We start from the raw sequence: 17,131 nt of genomic DNA, 5'->3' as shown, positions 1-17,131 counted from the left end.
CTCCAGTGTTTTACTTATTGTTATAATGTATAATAATGTATATCTCAGAAGTCAATGAATTACACTCAATATCAATATTAAAGTGATAAGTCTTATGTTACTTAGAAGTGAATTTTTAATTTATGTCTTACCTTATTTAAGTATCTGATGAATAAGTCATTATCAATTGAAAGTCATACAACTTATGTTACTTATCAGTGATTACTTTTTGTAACTTCTATCAATTCCTAGTTTTCATAATTCTTATAATCCATGCACTACACTTTTGTTATTTTCTATTTTGTTTATGGCTTAAAGCAATTGTATGCTTTAGAGCTAATAAATGTTGCTGCTGTAGATGCTGTTGTGTTATAATTCCCTTACGGCAGATCTAAGGGTCATCGTTCCTTTTGTTTCTTCCTTATGTCTGTTGTCTGAGCGCTATTCATATACAATTAACATAAGTATTATTAAAATTTGAACAAATTATATATAAAATTTCTGTCCATTTTAAACAAATATTTAATATTGGAAAATAACCTTTCTTAAAAACATAAATTGTATGTTCGGAGAAAAGCATAGGTAAACCGTTTATTAGTACATGTTGTAAACACACCGCATGCGTTCCTTTAATTTTTCTTTTGGTTAATAAAAACTGTTCGATATGCAAACAAGTTGACATTTACATTTACGCTTGACGTGTTTGAAGCTTTGATTAAAATCTTTCTTCTGATAGCACACCACATCATGTAAGTTATTTTAATTTGCTCATTATAGATATATTGACGATCTATTTGTGTTAATTCATGCCAGAAAATAGTTTATGTTGCTAATTTTACCAATAAATCCCTGCCTGAAATCCCGGCGGAGATTTTGCTATGGTAAATTGCGAAACCAGTTGCAACTCCCAGACCCGGAGGGTCAATAGCTGGGAGTTGGATTATTGCAACTAATGTCCGTCGGTCCGACGAAGTTTGGTATTGTCTGGAATGGATAAAAAAAATACAATAAATAACACTCACTCTGATGGATACATCTTGATTTCGTCGATATGACCTAAATAACTGAAGAGTGTTTTCATTTGTTCACGGGTTGCATTCGGCGCGATATTTGACACCTGCACCACCCGCGTTTCAATCTTGTCCGACATTTTGTTCCCTCTACTTTCTTGCAACTAAATAGTTAAATGTCTCTTGAAATGAAGTCCATTGTGAAGGCAAAAAGCTTTGCTTTTAAATGATTGTATTCGTTCAATCCTCACGTTTTCTGCCGTTTACTAAAACCCCAAAGATAATCAAAGCGAAGAATGGAAATACAAGCTATCAATAGGTTACACTCAACGAAATAAGTTTACGTACTGTACTGGTACCCTATTTTAAACTTACGATAGTTTATATCCTAAGTAAGCAGGGTAATTTGACTATGCAATTATTTATATTCGTTCCTGTTTGACTTTACTATTATACTATTATAAAAGAACGAAAAAATGTTTGGTTCGTGCACACGTGGAACAAGAAGATATGTACACGTTCCCTGAAACTAGTATAGTAACACGTACCAGGCCAATTCAGACTGTACCCGAGTTTCGTTCCCGCCCAATTCCAATCTGTTATCTCTTTGTCTTCTCCACCAGTATAGGTGAACTGTCACGATTGCTCGTCACGTCAATCTTTTCCAACACCAAATGTTTTTAACGCGCTACGGAATACGAAACAAAATTCTCTTTGAAAAAAAAAACCCTGCCTCAACATGCTTTTTGGTATGAGTTTCGATAATATAGAGGCCATTTTACAGAATATTGACACAAAAATGAATATATTTAAATTGCAAAAAAAAATTGCCGACAACGACCAATTAAGCGCTAGAATTCCCGGGTACGTTTCAGTCTATTTTCCGCACCGGGGTACATTTAAGTAGTCCCCGAGCCGACATTGACCAATCGAGCCTTAGGAGCGTATACAATAGCAAAAGTTGGCTTATTGTGCACTTGACTTAGAATGCCATGGGAACGAAAGAAAAACTCAACCCGCTTTCGTACATATGGATTCACCAACACATAACCATTACAATTATAAAATATTTATCATAGAAATATCTTTTAAAAATATTCGGAGTAAATCCGAATTTTATATTATAGGAAAACAATTTATGTTTGTAAATAATTAAATTGAAAACAAACGTTTAATTGTTGTGGTTGTTTTTGTTGTTTTCACTTGTTAGTCGCGTACCCATCACAAGAAATATTTGTTATTAAGTGGGCGTACATTCAAACATCGATAGTGTTCGTAGATTACAACAAATACCGGGTACTACATGCAATCACATTTTATGTATCCTAACATGGCTTATTATTTATTCACGACTTTATAATTTATATGTTCGTCATCGAAGTAAACGTTTCTATCATTTGCCCTAGACGCAGTTTTTCGCCACATATGCAAGTCACACTTTTATCGTCACTTAGTGCGAAAATGGGTCTTATGTCGTAGGCGGCCACCGTAGCTCAAGCCAAGCCTGCACAATGTCCTAGTCTTCCTAGCTATCTTTCCTTGCTATTCTGGCCGCAAATGACAAAAGACCCATTTTCGCATGGCGCGGGTCTTAGAAAATCTCTTTGTGTCTTGTAAATGGAATATTTGACCACGATACTTTTCGATAAAAATTGAAGTCAAACTGTGTTCTTTATAGTTCACTGGCAAATGTCGAAAGCCTATTCTGGCTGACAGGAACGATTTTATATGGGATACGGATAGGTCCAAAAGTCGTATTCGTATCATACCATCGTATCAAACGGTTTAGCTAGGACCGTATCAGACGGTTTTGGGGTCATAAACCGTCTGATACGACCCTAAAACCGTCTGATACGATCGTATCAGACGGTTTTGACTTTTGGACCGATTGTACGCTTAACTGTTTGGTGCGAAACCGTATGCTACGATTCGTATCAGACGGTTTACGATTCGTATCATACAATTTAGCGTAAACCGTATCATACGGTTTACACTGAATAAATCTATTTTTAGATCTGATTGGCTGATTTGACATTGAATATTACCCGTCATAAACCGTCTGATACGATTCGTATCATACAGTTTCGAATCATACGGTTTAACATTCGAACCGGTCCAAAATACTTAAAAACGTATCATACGGTTTAAAGCGTATCATACGGTTTATAAGCCGTCTGATACAGTTCTAACTAAACCGTTTGATACGAATACGACTTTTGGACCTATCCGTATCCCATAATTTCAAGACAAGCTGACAGCAAACGACACGCAGTGATAAATTAACGATTTACCTCTTACCATGACAATTTTCTATTTCGGTATTTTTCTGACAATGAATTTCGTTCCAAAAATCGTTTAATTTTCTATCTAAGAGCAATAGTTATTTATCAACATAAGGTCATTAAGGTGTTTATCGATTCGAATCCATTCTGTCTTCCCCAGATGATTTACTGACCGAGAACAGACCCTGATATACTGTGAGATGGAATTTAATGCGCATTAAAACTGTAAATGGGTTAACACTTGTGTCTATCGGTATGTTTCGTATGGACATACAGAGAGTCGTCCGGATTTCTTGACACTACACAATTTTACAGAACAGAACAGATATGTATTACGACTTGTAAATAGTACATCGTCAGTCTTAACCATATTATATTAGACATATCAAAAAGTCATGTGAAAAGTGAGTGAACATTGAATTTAGTAGTGTACATACAATAAAACATAATACATGACAGTAGTAGGAAAACACAAAATACTAGTAACCGCATTGGTACAAAGAATTTATGCGTCAGGGTGGCAATCAGCTATTATGCTGTCAAAATATATGGAAAATGAACTAAATACAAAATGGACATTTTAAGTATATCATGTGGGTTATTATGCTAATTAATAGAATGAAATAGCCAACATATATTGCATTGGTTATAAAAGGCAGCAAATTGTATAATCAGACATGTATAAAGATACGTGTTATTTCCGTAAAATAAATGTTGACAATAGAGTATCTAACAAATAACATAAAGATATGCATACATGTGGATCATTATGCTTATTATATTAGCAAATATAGTTAAGTACTGAAGTGCGGCGACTAGTATGTAATACGTTTTTTTCGCTTATGGGAGGAGAAGTTATTTTACGGATCAATGTATACATTTTTGTTGTCAGAATATCTTGCATAGTGGTGATTTTTTTTGGGTGTAAATTAGTGTAAATATGTGCTGCATTTGTGCCTATTACATTTACTACAACATTTATTGCCAATAATGCAAAGGTAATTCTTTTAATTAAAAACTGATCACAGGGACTGGGCAATAATAAAAGATCACAGGAACTGGGCAAATACGCAAACCGGTGAAACTTTCTGGTTTTGTATAAAAACAAAACATAATCAAAATATATTTATTTTTGTGGTTTTTCTAACAATAGCGCAGACTTTTGCTGTTCGAGTTTTGATTAACACGTATTTTCATCAATTTTACAAGACGACAGCGATTGCACGGTTTATTGCTTTATTGATAACCGTTACACTACAGTCGCTTATTAATATCTTAGTTAGAAGGTGATTTTTCAAGCGGTTCCGTAGTGTAGTGGTTACACGCTCGCTTCACATATGAGAGGCCCAAGGTTTGAGCCCCAGTAGAATCAAATTATTTTATTTGTGTTCTATGTTAACTTTTTGTTTTGATGTAGACATTTTAGTTTAAATAAATATGCTGTTTTATTGTAACCATTTTTTGTTTTTATTTTGCCCATGAAATATATGTGTTAGGGGGTGGGGGTCGTAAACACATTAAAACTATTACAGTGTTTTCATATCAATGAGTACTCAACCCTTATCGAAAATGAGCAACGTAAGAATAAGTTCAGAATCATCTCCCCTTGAAGTTGAGAAAAATATGAAATGAAGCTTACAAGATGAAGCAGATTTTTTAAAACCTACACAGTTCTGTTCCATTAATGTAAATAAAATGAACTATGACATATTTGGGGGTTACAACACAAAATCATAGATAATGGTTATTTGGGGTTATAACATAACATCACAGATAATGTTTATTTGGGGGTTATAACACAAAATCATGGATAATTGTTATACCAGTATCTCTTTCTATTTTGTTTAAAATAATCGGCAAATATATTAATATTTACAGTAGAAAAAAATCGTTCCATGTAACTTCATTGAGTGCCTTTTACACTGAAATTCCCGACGCCCTTTGATGCTTTGCATCAATACTTATCTTGTAAACATTTGATATATTAGATTACATGTATATACACACTAATCAACAAACAATTGCACAAACAAGCATGCAATAGAATCCGCGGAACACGACAATCACATCGTATATGCCGTAAAAGGCATAGTAATGTTTCCAATGTTGTGGGGGATTTCTCTATAATTAGCCAAAAACAATCGGATGTATTCATTCGGGTCTAGTGACGGGAAATTCCCCAGCATTTCTTGGGTTGATGAGAAAGGCCATTATTTATGGCGAAAAGCTGGGTTAAACAGCTATGCCGAAAATAATACGGTGTTATCTTTGGCTTATCTCTAAGATTGGATGGTCTCTCTTATCGAACAGGAGGTACTGATCGGAAAATATGTTTTTGGAAGGGGGAAGTAATTAACAGCTGAAACAAATTATATTATTCGGAAAACATAATCCCTTGTTGTTGAAACTGTATGTACGCATGTGCAGCATTAGTTTAAAACAAATATCCGGTAATGCTAAATAAATAATGAATTATAATATAGCATAAAACACAGACTAACATGAGGGCTAAAATGACCATGGATATACTAAAAGCTGATATTTAAACGCGGTGTCACAAATTTGTGATGTCAAATGTTGTTCTATATGATAATGATTGGTTGATTTATTTTTTGTATCTCCTTTAAACTGCTCCACGCCATGGCGGTCTTTTTGCAACGAAGCGGAAACGCATTCAAACTACCGGTATGTTATATATCATTAAAACGTGTTTAGATCAAGTTTTAAGTTGATTTTATACATAATAATAATGCTCATTGGGTCATTGTCGACCTGAAATGTCTTGAAGGCACTCGGGGGTGACTAGAAGCCGATTCTTGTCACCCTATGGTGACTTCAATCCGATTCATGTCACCCTGGGGTGACTTCAAGCCGACCGGTTGACTAGCATCGGCTTGAAGTCACCCCATGGTAACATGAATCGGCTTCTAGTCACCCCCGGGTGACTTCAAGCCATTTCAGGTCGACAATGACCCAATGGGCAATACTAATTATAGAGTGTTAACATGCAATCTAAATTTTCCAATAATATTGGAAAATTTAGTTAATGAAAAACATCCTAACAACCTGGTGATCATACTTTTTAAAAGAGCGGAATCATTTCCAACCTATTATGACAACATACGACAAAAAAAACTGACGAACTTTAATGTGTTTGGATACAAATTTGACTTCCATAGTTTTCAGTAGTGTTTTATTCAACTTGACATTGTGACATTGACAAAAATATCTGACCAATAAACTTCCAATTGTTGCTTCTTAAGTTTTCACAACAACCTAACTGTTGACGAACCACGACACACGACGGACTAATCGCGATAACACAAGGCACTCGGGAAAGGAACAATAATCGCCATTTATTACAAACATGCATAGAAATTTATGAGGCATACACACTTCTCATATGTAATTTGTCGATAATTTGGCAAACGTGTACAATATAATTTCACATTAAGAGCATATTGATTAGTCAGCGGAAAGCACTATAGTGAACGGAAGCACGTTTTTCACAATCTTTTTTTCACAATTTCCGTTGAAGCCGACACCGGTCAGCGAAATATGCGGTCATCCGGTCGACACAGTGGCGTATCCGCGGGGATGTACCACGGCGTTTGCAAACAGCTGCCGGAAATATGTATACATTGAAGTTTTATCTGTGAAAAAATAACACAGACGTTTATTCTCTGTAATGTACCTCTGTAATGTTTTGATCTTTAAAACAGTGGATTATGTAGTATGTTTATACACGTTAATATTGTGAAATAAATCTGGAAACTTTAGAAAAGGGACAGTTATTTTTTTATTCATTACTATTTACGTACTTGAGTTATGCCCCACAAGAAGAACCAGCCTAGTTCTAGTCAGACATATGCGCATCGGTTATTAGTTGGTGTGTGAACAATATAGAGTATGTGTTGTGGGTGATCGATTTTTATTGACGAGTGATAATAAAAATAGTGCGCCACTCATGATAATATTTATTTTTGTATGATAACGAATGAATAAAAAATGTATACTCTACCAGACATCAACAATTTGTATGTTCATTAAACGCCTTTTCGGCCATCTACTTACATTTACGAATATTTCAACCAGAGAATTTCGTGTAAATATATTAATGGGCAAACATGATGGCATTGCGTTTACAGTAAAACAGTGAAACATATTGATAATTTTACTGTTATATTTTATTGTTTGAAACGGTGAATTATCTTTTTTAACAACTGATATTTCTATTTCGACCAACGAAAAACATTAAATTAATTCATGGTGTATCATGACGACCCTTGTCACATTATCAATTTTGTTAGGTACGCCACTGTTTCTAAAATCATTTGATGACAAATGAAATGTGTTAAATTATGATTATTTAAACATAATACGTTGGCTAAGCATGTAATCGGTCTGAACAAATACACGCAGAACAATGGATACAACATTAGGTATTTAAACTTGCATGCGTATTTTCCTTCGTTATATATCAACATAGATCTTTAGGTATACAGTAGAAGTTATATTATGTTGCTGTATGACTGGTTGAGAGCATAGCTTAAAATCTTATCCCTAGCGCTTTTACACACAGCGTTATGATGGTCTCGATTACAATATTTTTGTTATTTTATATGACTCAAAGTCTTTATTTTTAATGCCCCATTCTGTCCCTAAGGAAGACATGCTGTTTTCGAGCCATCTGTCTCTACGTCAGTTTATCAGTCCGCCATTCTATCCGCACTTTTTGATTTCCGCTCTGTTACTCAAACAGTTTTCATAGGATCATCACCAAACTTTCTAGAAAAACTTATTAGCTTTAGACGTATGTCAAGTTAAAACGCCTCACATATTCAAATCCCTGTATGGAGAAAGGGCCCTTGTATTAATTCAAGTTTTTAGTGTGTGTTTTCTTAAATGTGTTTCCGCTCTCTAACTTTACCTGTCTTCATTGAATAGTCATTTATCTTTCAAACAATGTTAATAAGCATAGCATAGAGTAAACATAAAAAATAACCAGCCACATCCAGACATGCACTTTGGAGTAATGGCCTTTGAATTGTTGAAATATATTAATTTGTGTGCTTGAAATATTGTCAGGAACATATCTTAAAAAACTTCCAGATTGTTCAACTTGAAACCTACTTAGTAGGTAACTTAATGGGATACGCAGTGCACAAGAACAATAATTCTTGCTCCCTATTTTTAGAGTGTTTGCCATTCGTTAACTTTTGTCCTTATTTTAAATACATATATAATAAAAACGTAAAGATGCATCAACTTGGAACGTAATAGATGCATTAGATCTCAGTAAGGGGATGTGGATTTCACACGTGTTATAACGCTGGTTCATCTCTTTTAAGAGTTATTGCGCTTTGTTAAGGTATGCATTTATATTTTGTTTGGAACATACACAGACAACTAAAATTCGTATCAACTTGAAACTTGAGATGGAAGTTATCTCATACAGGAAACCGATGCTCAAAAAATCTTTATCACCTACCTTTAGAGTAAATTGCATTTGTTAATTTGTTTAATTAAATTTTCTTAGGAGCATATATTGATGACAAAAAGAGGAATCAAATTAAAACATAAAGATCTTCAGATCTCATGATGGGTATGTGCAGTGGACAAGAACTAAAAGTATTGTTTTGGTATTACCCCTTGTTTCTTTTAATTTATGTCCCGAACATATCATGAACATTAAAACGAGCATCAACTGAAAACTTCATAGCTAGACAGGTCTTATTGAAAGCATGTACAGTGCATGCTCCACAAGTTGAAATGCTATTGTTCTTTGTTATTTTTTTATGCTCCCCGAAATAAAATTTCGGCGGAGCATATAGTTGCCAGTTTGTCCTTCCTTCCTTCCTTCCTTACTCACTCACTCACTCACTCACTCACTCACTCACTCACTCACTCACTCACTCACTCACTCACTCACTCACTCACTCACTCACTCACTCACTCACTCACTCACTCACTCACTCACTCACTCACTCACTCACTCACTCACTCACTCACTCACTCACTCACTCACTCACTCACTCACTCACTCACTCACTCACTCACTCACTCACTCACTCACTCACTCACACACTCACTCACTCACTCATTCACTCACTCACTTACTTCCGTCACACTTTTGCTACCGTTTCTCATAGCGCCTTCAATACTTAACCAATTGCTTTCATGTTTGGCATTTAGGTACCTTGCATGGACCTCTACCTTTTGATGGGGTTTGAGGTCACTGGGGTCAAGGTCAAGGTCACCGAGGCTAATAATAGATTTTTTAGGTGTTTATTAACACATACATTGACAAAGCGCATCGGGGAGCATCCATCAGTTTCACTGATATTCTTGTTTGTAATATTTTTATGTAGACAGTCATGATGTATAATTCACATAATGTCCACCTAAAACTTATTTACAGTATTTGTCAAGTGGCATTTTTCGGAGGGCGTCCGTGTACGATGGACGCATACCTTGTTTGTATTCAGCATTTTTGCATGTAAACGATACACACAAATTTCATTTTTGTAGAAAATAACATGGATTTGCATAACACAAGAACACAGTTACCACCTAGAAATCCTTCCATCTCATGTCTGGAGTGATTTTACGTGTTCATTAAAGGGGCCTTTTCACAGATTTTGGCATGTATTGAAGTTTATTATTAAAAGCTTTATATTGATAAATGTAAACATTGGATCTAAAAAGCCCAGTAAAAAATCAAGAATAAAATTAAAAAAAGGAAAAAGTAACCCTTAAAAGGAATCGAACCAATGACCCTGTAGTAAAAGTCCACCACTTAGACCACTCGGCCATCCGTGCTCATACAATGACGAACGTATTTTATTATTTATATAAGCAATCTTCATAGTTTTACAAAATATAACGATAACAACAGAACTCTCCAAATTATTCAATCGCTTCGCGTTGCAACGCTTTATAATTTTCAGGTTTTACAATCGTTAAAAGATGCATATAATGGCTATTTTAGAGTATGGTAAATGTTAAGTTTTACTGTTTCCTCACAAATATCATAACTAAAACGAAAATTTGCTAATCTGCAACAACTTTTTAAAATTTTGTCAATAAACCAAAAACGTGAAAAGGCCCCTTTAAGTGATTGCCGTTAAACGAGACGGTACACGGCACTTGAGATAAATTTATTATCCAATTTTGGGGTAATTTACTAATTTTCCGTGATGTTCAATTACTTGACTGATTTGACAATATGTAACGAGCATGACAATTTAACGCCTTAACTGTAAACAATTATCGGAAAATAAAAGCAAACTTTCAGTAGCAGGTTATGTGTATAAAACAATATATTTAAATGTTGTAATGCAACATGTTAATTGGCGACTTTGAAACCCGTTTTGTTATTCTTAAATTGACTGAAATAAAACAAACCTTATTATGCATTAAATAGGCGACAGAAACATTATACAAAACCCGATGTATGATGCAAACCTAGCCGACACAGACGTCCTATACCCATCCAAAGAGGATGAGTCTGGAGGTAATTACCTGATCCACGTGAAATCAATCTTAATTTATGTTATTGTGAAGCGTAATGTCCAAGAAAAGAGCAGTAAATACACATAAACAACATCGAATGCAAAACACCTATATGGGAGTGCATGGAACATGTTTACAAAACCAAAACAACAGAATAAGCCATGGCGAATCCCGAATTCATTTAAATTGCTTGTTACTATTGCTTAACATTTTTATTGAAATACTGAAATATAAATACGCATTCCATTTTATCATTTACATAGTAAAATACGCATATAAAATGTATTCATTTGGATCTTTATTGGACGTTGATCTAGAGAGAAAGGAAGACGCTGGGACACGAAACGTTCGGTTTGAACAATCAATGAGCACTGAATCAAACGGTTCTTGGCACGAGTCCTTTCAGACGCCTCTCGGAATTGACGTCCACAGCCACGGTAACCATGGCGATGGCACTGAGAAAGGTTCATCAAATAAGTACGAAAACCTAGGTATGTATTAGTGTGCTAATACATTAAATAAATCAAAGCGCTGAAGGCACTGAAATTGTTCGCTATTGCATAATCTTAGACGCAACTCAGTTTTCAAAATTATGTTTTAGCTTTTTATATCGCAAGTTTGAAAGGAACACAACCCATGCACATTTATAAAGATTGTGTCTTAAAGCACAGGACGAAAGTGCGTGCACTGTTTATCCTCATATTTATGTTATAGAGATAACTTAGACAAAATAACAACAATATGTCTCTTTTTTCACAATTGGTTGCTGCAATGGCAACCATCTTTAGAATTGTGGTTGCCTTGCTGAAGAATAACAAGCCTATAATCATTTACATGTTGTGTTATGTGTATCTAATACTTTATCTATTTTCTTTAAATTATTGAGCAGCAATTTTGCCCATATGACAGACTTTTAATGCAGCATTAAGCCCCGTTTTCCCTGAAAGAAGCGTTTCAATGATTAACTGGCCAATGTCGTCGCACAAGCTGTTATAAACACTAGACTGGCCAATATCGGCGCACAAGCTGAACCTATTGTTTACATACAGGCTGTCTGCTGCAGTGCACCAGTGGTGAAGTATAAACAGGCAGTGTTTATCGTTCCTAGCGTAGCTAACGACAGACTGACTTGCAGTTATCGTTCCTAGCGTAGCTAACAGCAGACTGACTTGCAAAACTGCCTCTCTAACGCTCACAACTAATAAAAGTATATATAAGTTATATCAGTATATTTTCAATGTTGTAATGAAACATGTTAATTGACGGCTTAAATTGCCCCCTTGGTGCAAAAAGGTACCATGTGAAAATTTAAGGCAAATTGTACATTTATGCACCAATTGGGCGAAGTCCACTTGTGTTTTTTTTTAAATAAAATACTTTTAAAATCAACCAAATTTTGCATGAAATAGGCGACAGAAACATGAAACACAACCCGATGTATGCTGCAACTCTAGAAGACACTGACGTCATATCCCCATCCAAGGAGCATGAACCTGGAGTTAATTACCTATCCACGCGAAAACAATCTTACATTTACATTTTAATCATGTCGAAAAAAATAGAGCAGTTTAACATATAAACAGAAAAGGGTGCAAAACACGTTTATTAGAGTGACATTATATGATAAGTGTTGCAAAAACTAAAACAGAATAAAGCATTTAGAATCCCGAGTTTCATTTAGTTGCTGCAGTCCCGGATTACCCATTAGGTAGAGTAGTCAACTGCATAAGGGCCCACGTGACAGTGACGAAAGAATTTTCGTTTCTTACTTAGCCTGATCTAATCATTTGACAAAACCAATTGTTTCATATCAACGTTATGTTTAGATTGAAGGCTTATTTTCTTACCAAGTGACAATCATTTTTTATCTTCAAAACCGCATTGTTTTGCTAATTTAAGCGAGTGAAATCGACTGGGAAGTGGCGCTATAGTAAGCACTATGTCGAATAGAAGCCAGTGGCGTGGGCCCCAAAAGTGTCATTGTCTATGGGCCTCCACGTGCTAATCTGGCACGGAATTCCTGGTTACTATTACTAAATATTTCGCTAATAAATATGTCGCTTAATTACAGACATTTAAATACGAATTGATTTTTGTCCTTTAAAGCCTCTATAACGCTCAAAATCAACGAAAATTTCGTAAAGTATTTAGTAAAATTAAAATGATCTAAACCTAAACAATCAGTGTTCCTTATAGCAATAGCCCAATTTCAAAGCTAGATGTGGAATGATGACAAAGATTTTTGTAAATACAAAATGCTCGTTTTTATTTATTTGTGACACAATTAATTACATTTCAATTTCCCGCTGATATATCTATTCATTCGACACACGAACACTAAAATGGTATCATGTTAGCGTTCATGCGTCGTATGGAAAGATATCGTTGCCGGAAATTAAAATGGAATTAAATATGCAAAACAAAAATAAAAACGAGCATTTTGTATTTATATAAACATCTATTTTACCAGACCACATCTGGCGTTGAAATTTCGGCATTTGCCATAAGGAACATTGATTGTTAATTGTTAAACTTTATTTTACGAAATATTGCACGAATATCTCGTTGTTTTTGAGCGTGATAGAGGCTTTAAATAACAAGTTCCGTTATGCGAGTATGTATTATGAGTAACCGATTCATAAAAAAATGCAAACACTAAAAAGATTAATTTCGATTTTTATCAGAGGTTCATTCAGAGAGGAAGGAAGGCATTGAAAACCGTAGAGTTCGGTTTGAACAATCGATAAGCACTGAATCACACGGTTCTTGGCACGAGTCCTTTCAGACATCCCTAGAAGCAAACAAAAGACAAGTTAACCATGGTGACGTCAATGAGATGGGTTCATTCAACAAGTACGAAAACCTAGGGAAGTACCATACACTTGAAAAGGAAAAGAAAGGAGCTTTCAAAGATGGTACTGATATTCTGATAAGAAGTGGACGAGATGGAAATCCTATAATAAGAGCCATGTTTGGAATTCTTTCCGGGCTTTTAACCGGAGCGATATTCCTGGTAATTCTTCGGTTCAGTTTCGACTATACCTATTTACAAGCAGGAATCATCACTGTAGTTTACACGGTGTTCGTTTGCATCGGTCTCGCCTTTTCCTCCATCTGCCGATGCATCATGGCCGTTCTTGTACCGAACTTTTTCACGGGTAAAGGACGGGTTATTATATTGTCGATTATCTTTGGAGTGATGCTATCAGGACCAATCGCGAATATCTCCCACAATTTCAAGGAGAGTGGAAACAGTTTGGCATGCAGCATTGATTTGATCAACACCCAGCTTCAGGTTTTGCAAAGAAAACTTGAGGAACCTGTAAAAGATATGGCAATATATGTCAACAAACAGAAAGAAGTATTAGATAAGACCATATTCGCTGCACATCGTTCAATAGTGGAAGCACAGAGCACTCTCGAGGAAATTAACCAAACACTCGCTACAGCCGGTCCAACGCTCGAAGCCCTGTACCAGGTTTGTTCCCAAAAGCGAAGTGTTGTGTTTCCGTTTAGAGATATTGAAATGCAATTTTAAATGTCGACACAGAAAGTGACAAGACAATATAACTTGCTTAGCTTCGACGTATACGCATTTACCATTTTGTTGATTATCACTCTATAAAAAAACAGCTACCAAACTAAAGATTCGCAAACTAATTGTTAATATTCATAAAATAATGTGCATTACCAAATATATTGCCATTGATTTGAAGGTTCCGAAAAGCGTTTTGAAACAATTCGTCTTTTTATTTGGTTTCAAACAGCATGTCAATGCATTTTATCTTTTTGATCATATTTGCATATTAATGTAATAGAGCTATAATTCTATTATAAAACTTTTTTGTTCATGCTGATATAAGAGAATATTGACCTGCGCTGATATGTATTGTATATGATATGTATATGTATTTAAATGCGATGATTCAAATTATGATATAAAAACGACTTCATTAATTTAAAACGACTTTACCAAAGATGCATCAATAAACATTATTGATTGATAGCTGTTTGATCATTCTTATGCTCCTTATTAATATTTTCAGGAATGTCAGAAGCCAGTTGAAGATTTCTTCAGTAAATGCATGCCGTCGTGTAACCAATTTGAGTAAGCAACCGTACACATGAACTGTCGTTACCGTAGTTATATTGTCAATGTTTTAGTTTATCCACAAACAATTGTCTATTTCAAATGATGAAATATTGTTTTCCAGTGCGATTTGTCCTACTTTGTGCATTAATGCCAGGAATACTCTGTTTGGATATTGTGACGACGTCCGGAAAACAACCGCAAATTTCGTGGTTAAGGCTTCAGACGAAACCAAGTAAGTGCATGAATAATTCGAATTAAGATATTTCGACGTAAAATACAGATGCATGTATTGAATAAAGTTCGTAAATGGTCTTAATCCAATCGTTTGTACCACGGCGTGACGTTTATGAACGTTAAATAAGAATTTTGAATGTTCGTAGCTTGCGTTTACTTGCTATTCGTGAGAAAATAAGTATCATGCCAAAAACGACCAGCGTAGCTCCAGACCAGCGTGCACATTAGCGCACTCCATTTTCGCATGACGCTGCTACTTTTATCTGATCGATCTCCCAAAGCTTTCAAACTTTGGAACACTCCATGCTGCCCGCTCCGATATTGATAGTTTTTTAATGGTTGCATTATTGTACTAACTATTGCTGCTAATAAAATGTTTCGTTAAATTGTGATCACTTGTCAGTGAAGTTTATTTGTTTTATCTCTTTCATTAACAAAACACATTCCTATCTCAGGAAAGCCTTAAACGACTCTCTGAAGTTGTTTAGCGCAGACGTGGACATGAAAGTTTTCTCTAAAGGTGGCGCGAATTCGTCTAAAACATCCAAGAAGATTCAAGAAGAGATAAACAAGGAAGTAGACGAGAAAGTGAATGTGCTTCGCACGATATCTTTTGTTACGACGAAAGTGCTGTCTGTGTCATTGTTTATTATTTTCATTCAGTCGTTTCTCTATGTAAAGTCGTATTTAGCAAAGGATGGATATGACAACGTTTACATAACGAAAGGGTTCAGATCGTTTGACGCAGAGCAAGAAAGATTGGGTCAGACGTCTCTACTGCCGCTTAAGAAGAGCGAACAGACCAAGTATGTCGACACGAGATCATGGAAACTGAACACCTTTGAGCTGACATATTGTACTACAGGATTAGCCCAAGTGTTCCTTCACTTCATATTTTGCGTCACCGTCGTCTTGTTCGACTACGTCCTTTTCTATATCCTTAATCTTGTACGCATTCACGGCTCGCTGGAACTTGGAATCCGAAGTAACGGGACGATAACGATCGTCGTACATGGAAACGGACCAGTGGCCGATTTTTACCGAGTCATTTTTCAAGGTCTTGACAACAATGAAGGCTTTTCTTCAAATTTGCACTTCAGTCGCTGTTTACCTTCTCCCAACATACCGTACGCCTTGAATATCCCAGTGTTTCTAGCCTTGTATCTGGTCGCTATTGGTGTGGTGTGTCTCAGAGGGTATGGGATGCGTCTGCGAAGAAAGATTTCGGCTTATTATTATCCTGAACAAGAAAATGCCAGGATTGCATTTCTTCACAAGACAATCCAAAATAGTCGCGCTGGAGTTCAACGGTTCTTGCGACAACATGTTAGGTCAACTCACAAAGAATGCACGATTAAAGACCAACTGCGTTTTTCAAAATGGTTAAGGTCAAAGTGCCAGTGCCTCGAAAAAGTTCTTCCGAACAGGAATCAGCGCAAGTGCATGAGCTGTGGACAAACGGACACCGAGAGTGGATCTTCATTAAAGAATTGTACTGAGGAAAAGGCGGGAGAGACCTGCAAGGCGATGTATTGTGTAGACTGCAATGCGGCTTTGGCGGGAGTGTGTCCACTGTGTTGCGACAATGACGTCGCTTTGAAGGAGTAGATTGTGTAACTTCCAAGTACAATCCATGTACCTGTTTAACGTATTTTAATGAATAACTATGTATAACTTCTGTCAAAAGATACTATTTTTATTTACAGAGTTTCTGGAATGTACATGTACTCGTACGAAATTAAATATAATATGTGCATATGTTATCTTATTCTTGACTTTAAGCAGTAGTATTCACCCTTTTAAACATATATGTATGTATATACTATATGGCAGTTTAAATATAATTACAATTTGTTTTCATATTCAAAAAGGTACTTTGAACTCACAAGATTGCTTCATGTCTAGATTGTGTTGTGTACTTGATTTCCGATGCTGACCAATTCTTGAAAAATGAATGTCGCCAAAATGTCGAGCTTTTTGTCGATGCTGCGTGTAATTATTATACATGCTGCACCATG

At 35.6% G+C, this 17,131-nt stretch overlaps 3 protein-coding genes across 17 annotated transcripts in view; 2 read left to right on the top strand and 1 right to left on the bottom strand.

The window, feature by feature from the left end:
• LOC127861378 (probable splicing factor, arginine/serine-rich 7) overlaps positions 1-1,281 on the bottom strand; it is a 41,111-nt gene extending 39,830 nt beyond the window's left edge. For all 15 annotated transcript variants that reach the window (XM_052399780.1, XM_052399783.1, XM_052399784.1 and 12 more), the window contains exon 1: positions 1,002-1,281. In XM_052399780.1, the coding sequence (XP_052255740.1) occupies positions 1,002-1,129 (128 nt within the window). In that variant the 5' untranslated portion in view covers positions 1,130-1,281. The remainder of the gene's footprint in view (positions 1-1,001) is intronic.
• A 6,318-nt stretch (positions 1,282-7,599) lies between these two features.
• LOC127862761 (uncharacterized) lies at positions 7,600-13,533 on the top strand. Its single transcript, XM_052402016.1, has 5 exons — positions 7,600-7,713; positions 10,698-10,787; positions 11,104-11,277; positions 12,196-12,284; positions 13,471-13,533. Exons 1-5 carry the CDS (start codon positions 7,698-7,700, stop codon positions 13,531-13,533), a joined length of 432 nt encoding a protein of 143 aa, XP_052257976.1. The 5' UTR covers positions 7,600-7,697.
• LOC127862337 (DC-STAMP domain-containing protein 2-like) lies at positions 13,483-16,869 on the top strand. Its single transcript, XM_052401420.1, has 4 exons — positions 13,483-14,264; positions 14,833-14,894; positions 15,001-15,111; positions 15,569-16,869. Exons 1-4 carry the CDS (start codon positions 13,623-13,625, stop codon positions 16,719-16,721), a joined length of 1,968 nt encoding a protein of 655 aa, XP_052257380.1. The 5' UTR covers positions 13,483-13,622; the 3' UTR covers positions 16,722-16,869.
• Positions 16,870-17,131: the final 262 nt, after the last annotated feature.

Source organism: Dreissena polymorpha, chromosome 16 (assembly GCF_020536995.1).
Source record: "Dreissena polymorpha isolate Duluth1 chromosome 16, UMN_Dpol_1.0, whole genome shotgun sequence".
Classification (NCBI taxonomy): domain Eukaryota; kingdom Metazoa; phylum Mollusca; class Bivalvia; order Myida; family Dreissenidae; genus Dreissena; species Dreissena polymorpha.
This window is presented reverse-complemented; position numbering and strand designations above follow the sequence as displayed.

Excerpts from the sequence above, each read along its gene's own strand:
- LOC127862761 (XM_052402016.1), top strand. Across the intron at positions 11,278-12,195 it reads AAATAAGTACGAAAACCTAG|GCGACAGAAACATGAAACAC; the intron begins GTATGTATTAGT and ends TGCATGAAATAG. Across the intron at positions 12,285-13,470 it reads CCAAGGAGCATGAACCTGGA|AGGTTCATTCAGAGAGGAAG; the intron begins GTTAATTACCTA and ends GATTTTTATCAG.
- LOC127862337 (XM_052401420.1), top strand. The coding sequence starts at position 13,623 with ATGGGTTCATTCAACAAGTACGAAAACCTAGGGAAGTACCATACACTT. Across the intron at positions 14,265-14,832 it reads CGCTCGAAGCCCTGTACCAG|GAATGTCAGAAGCCAGTTGA; the intron begins GTTTGTTCCCAA and ends TAATATTTTCAG. Across the intron at positions 14,895-15,000 it reads CCGTCGTGTAACCAATTTGA|TGCGATTTGTCCTACTTTGT; the intron begins GTAAGCAACCGT and ends ATTGTTTTCCAG.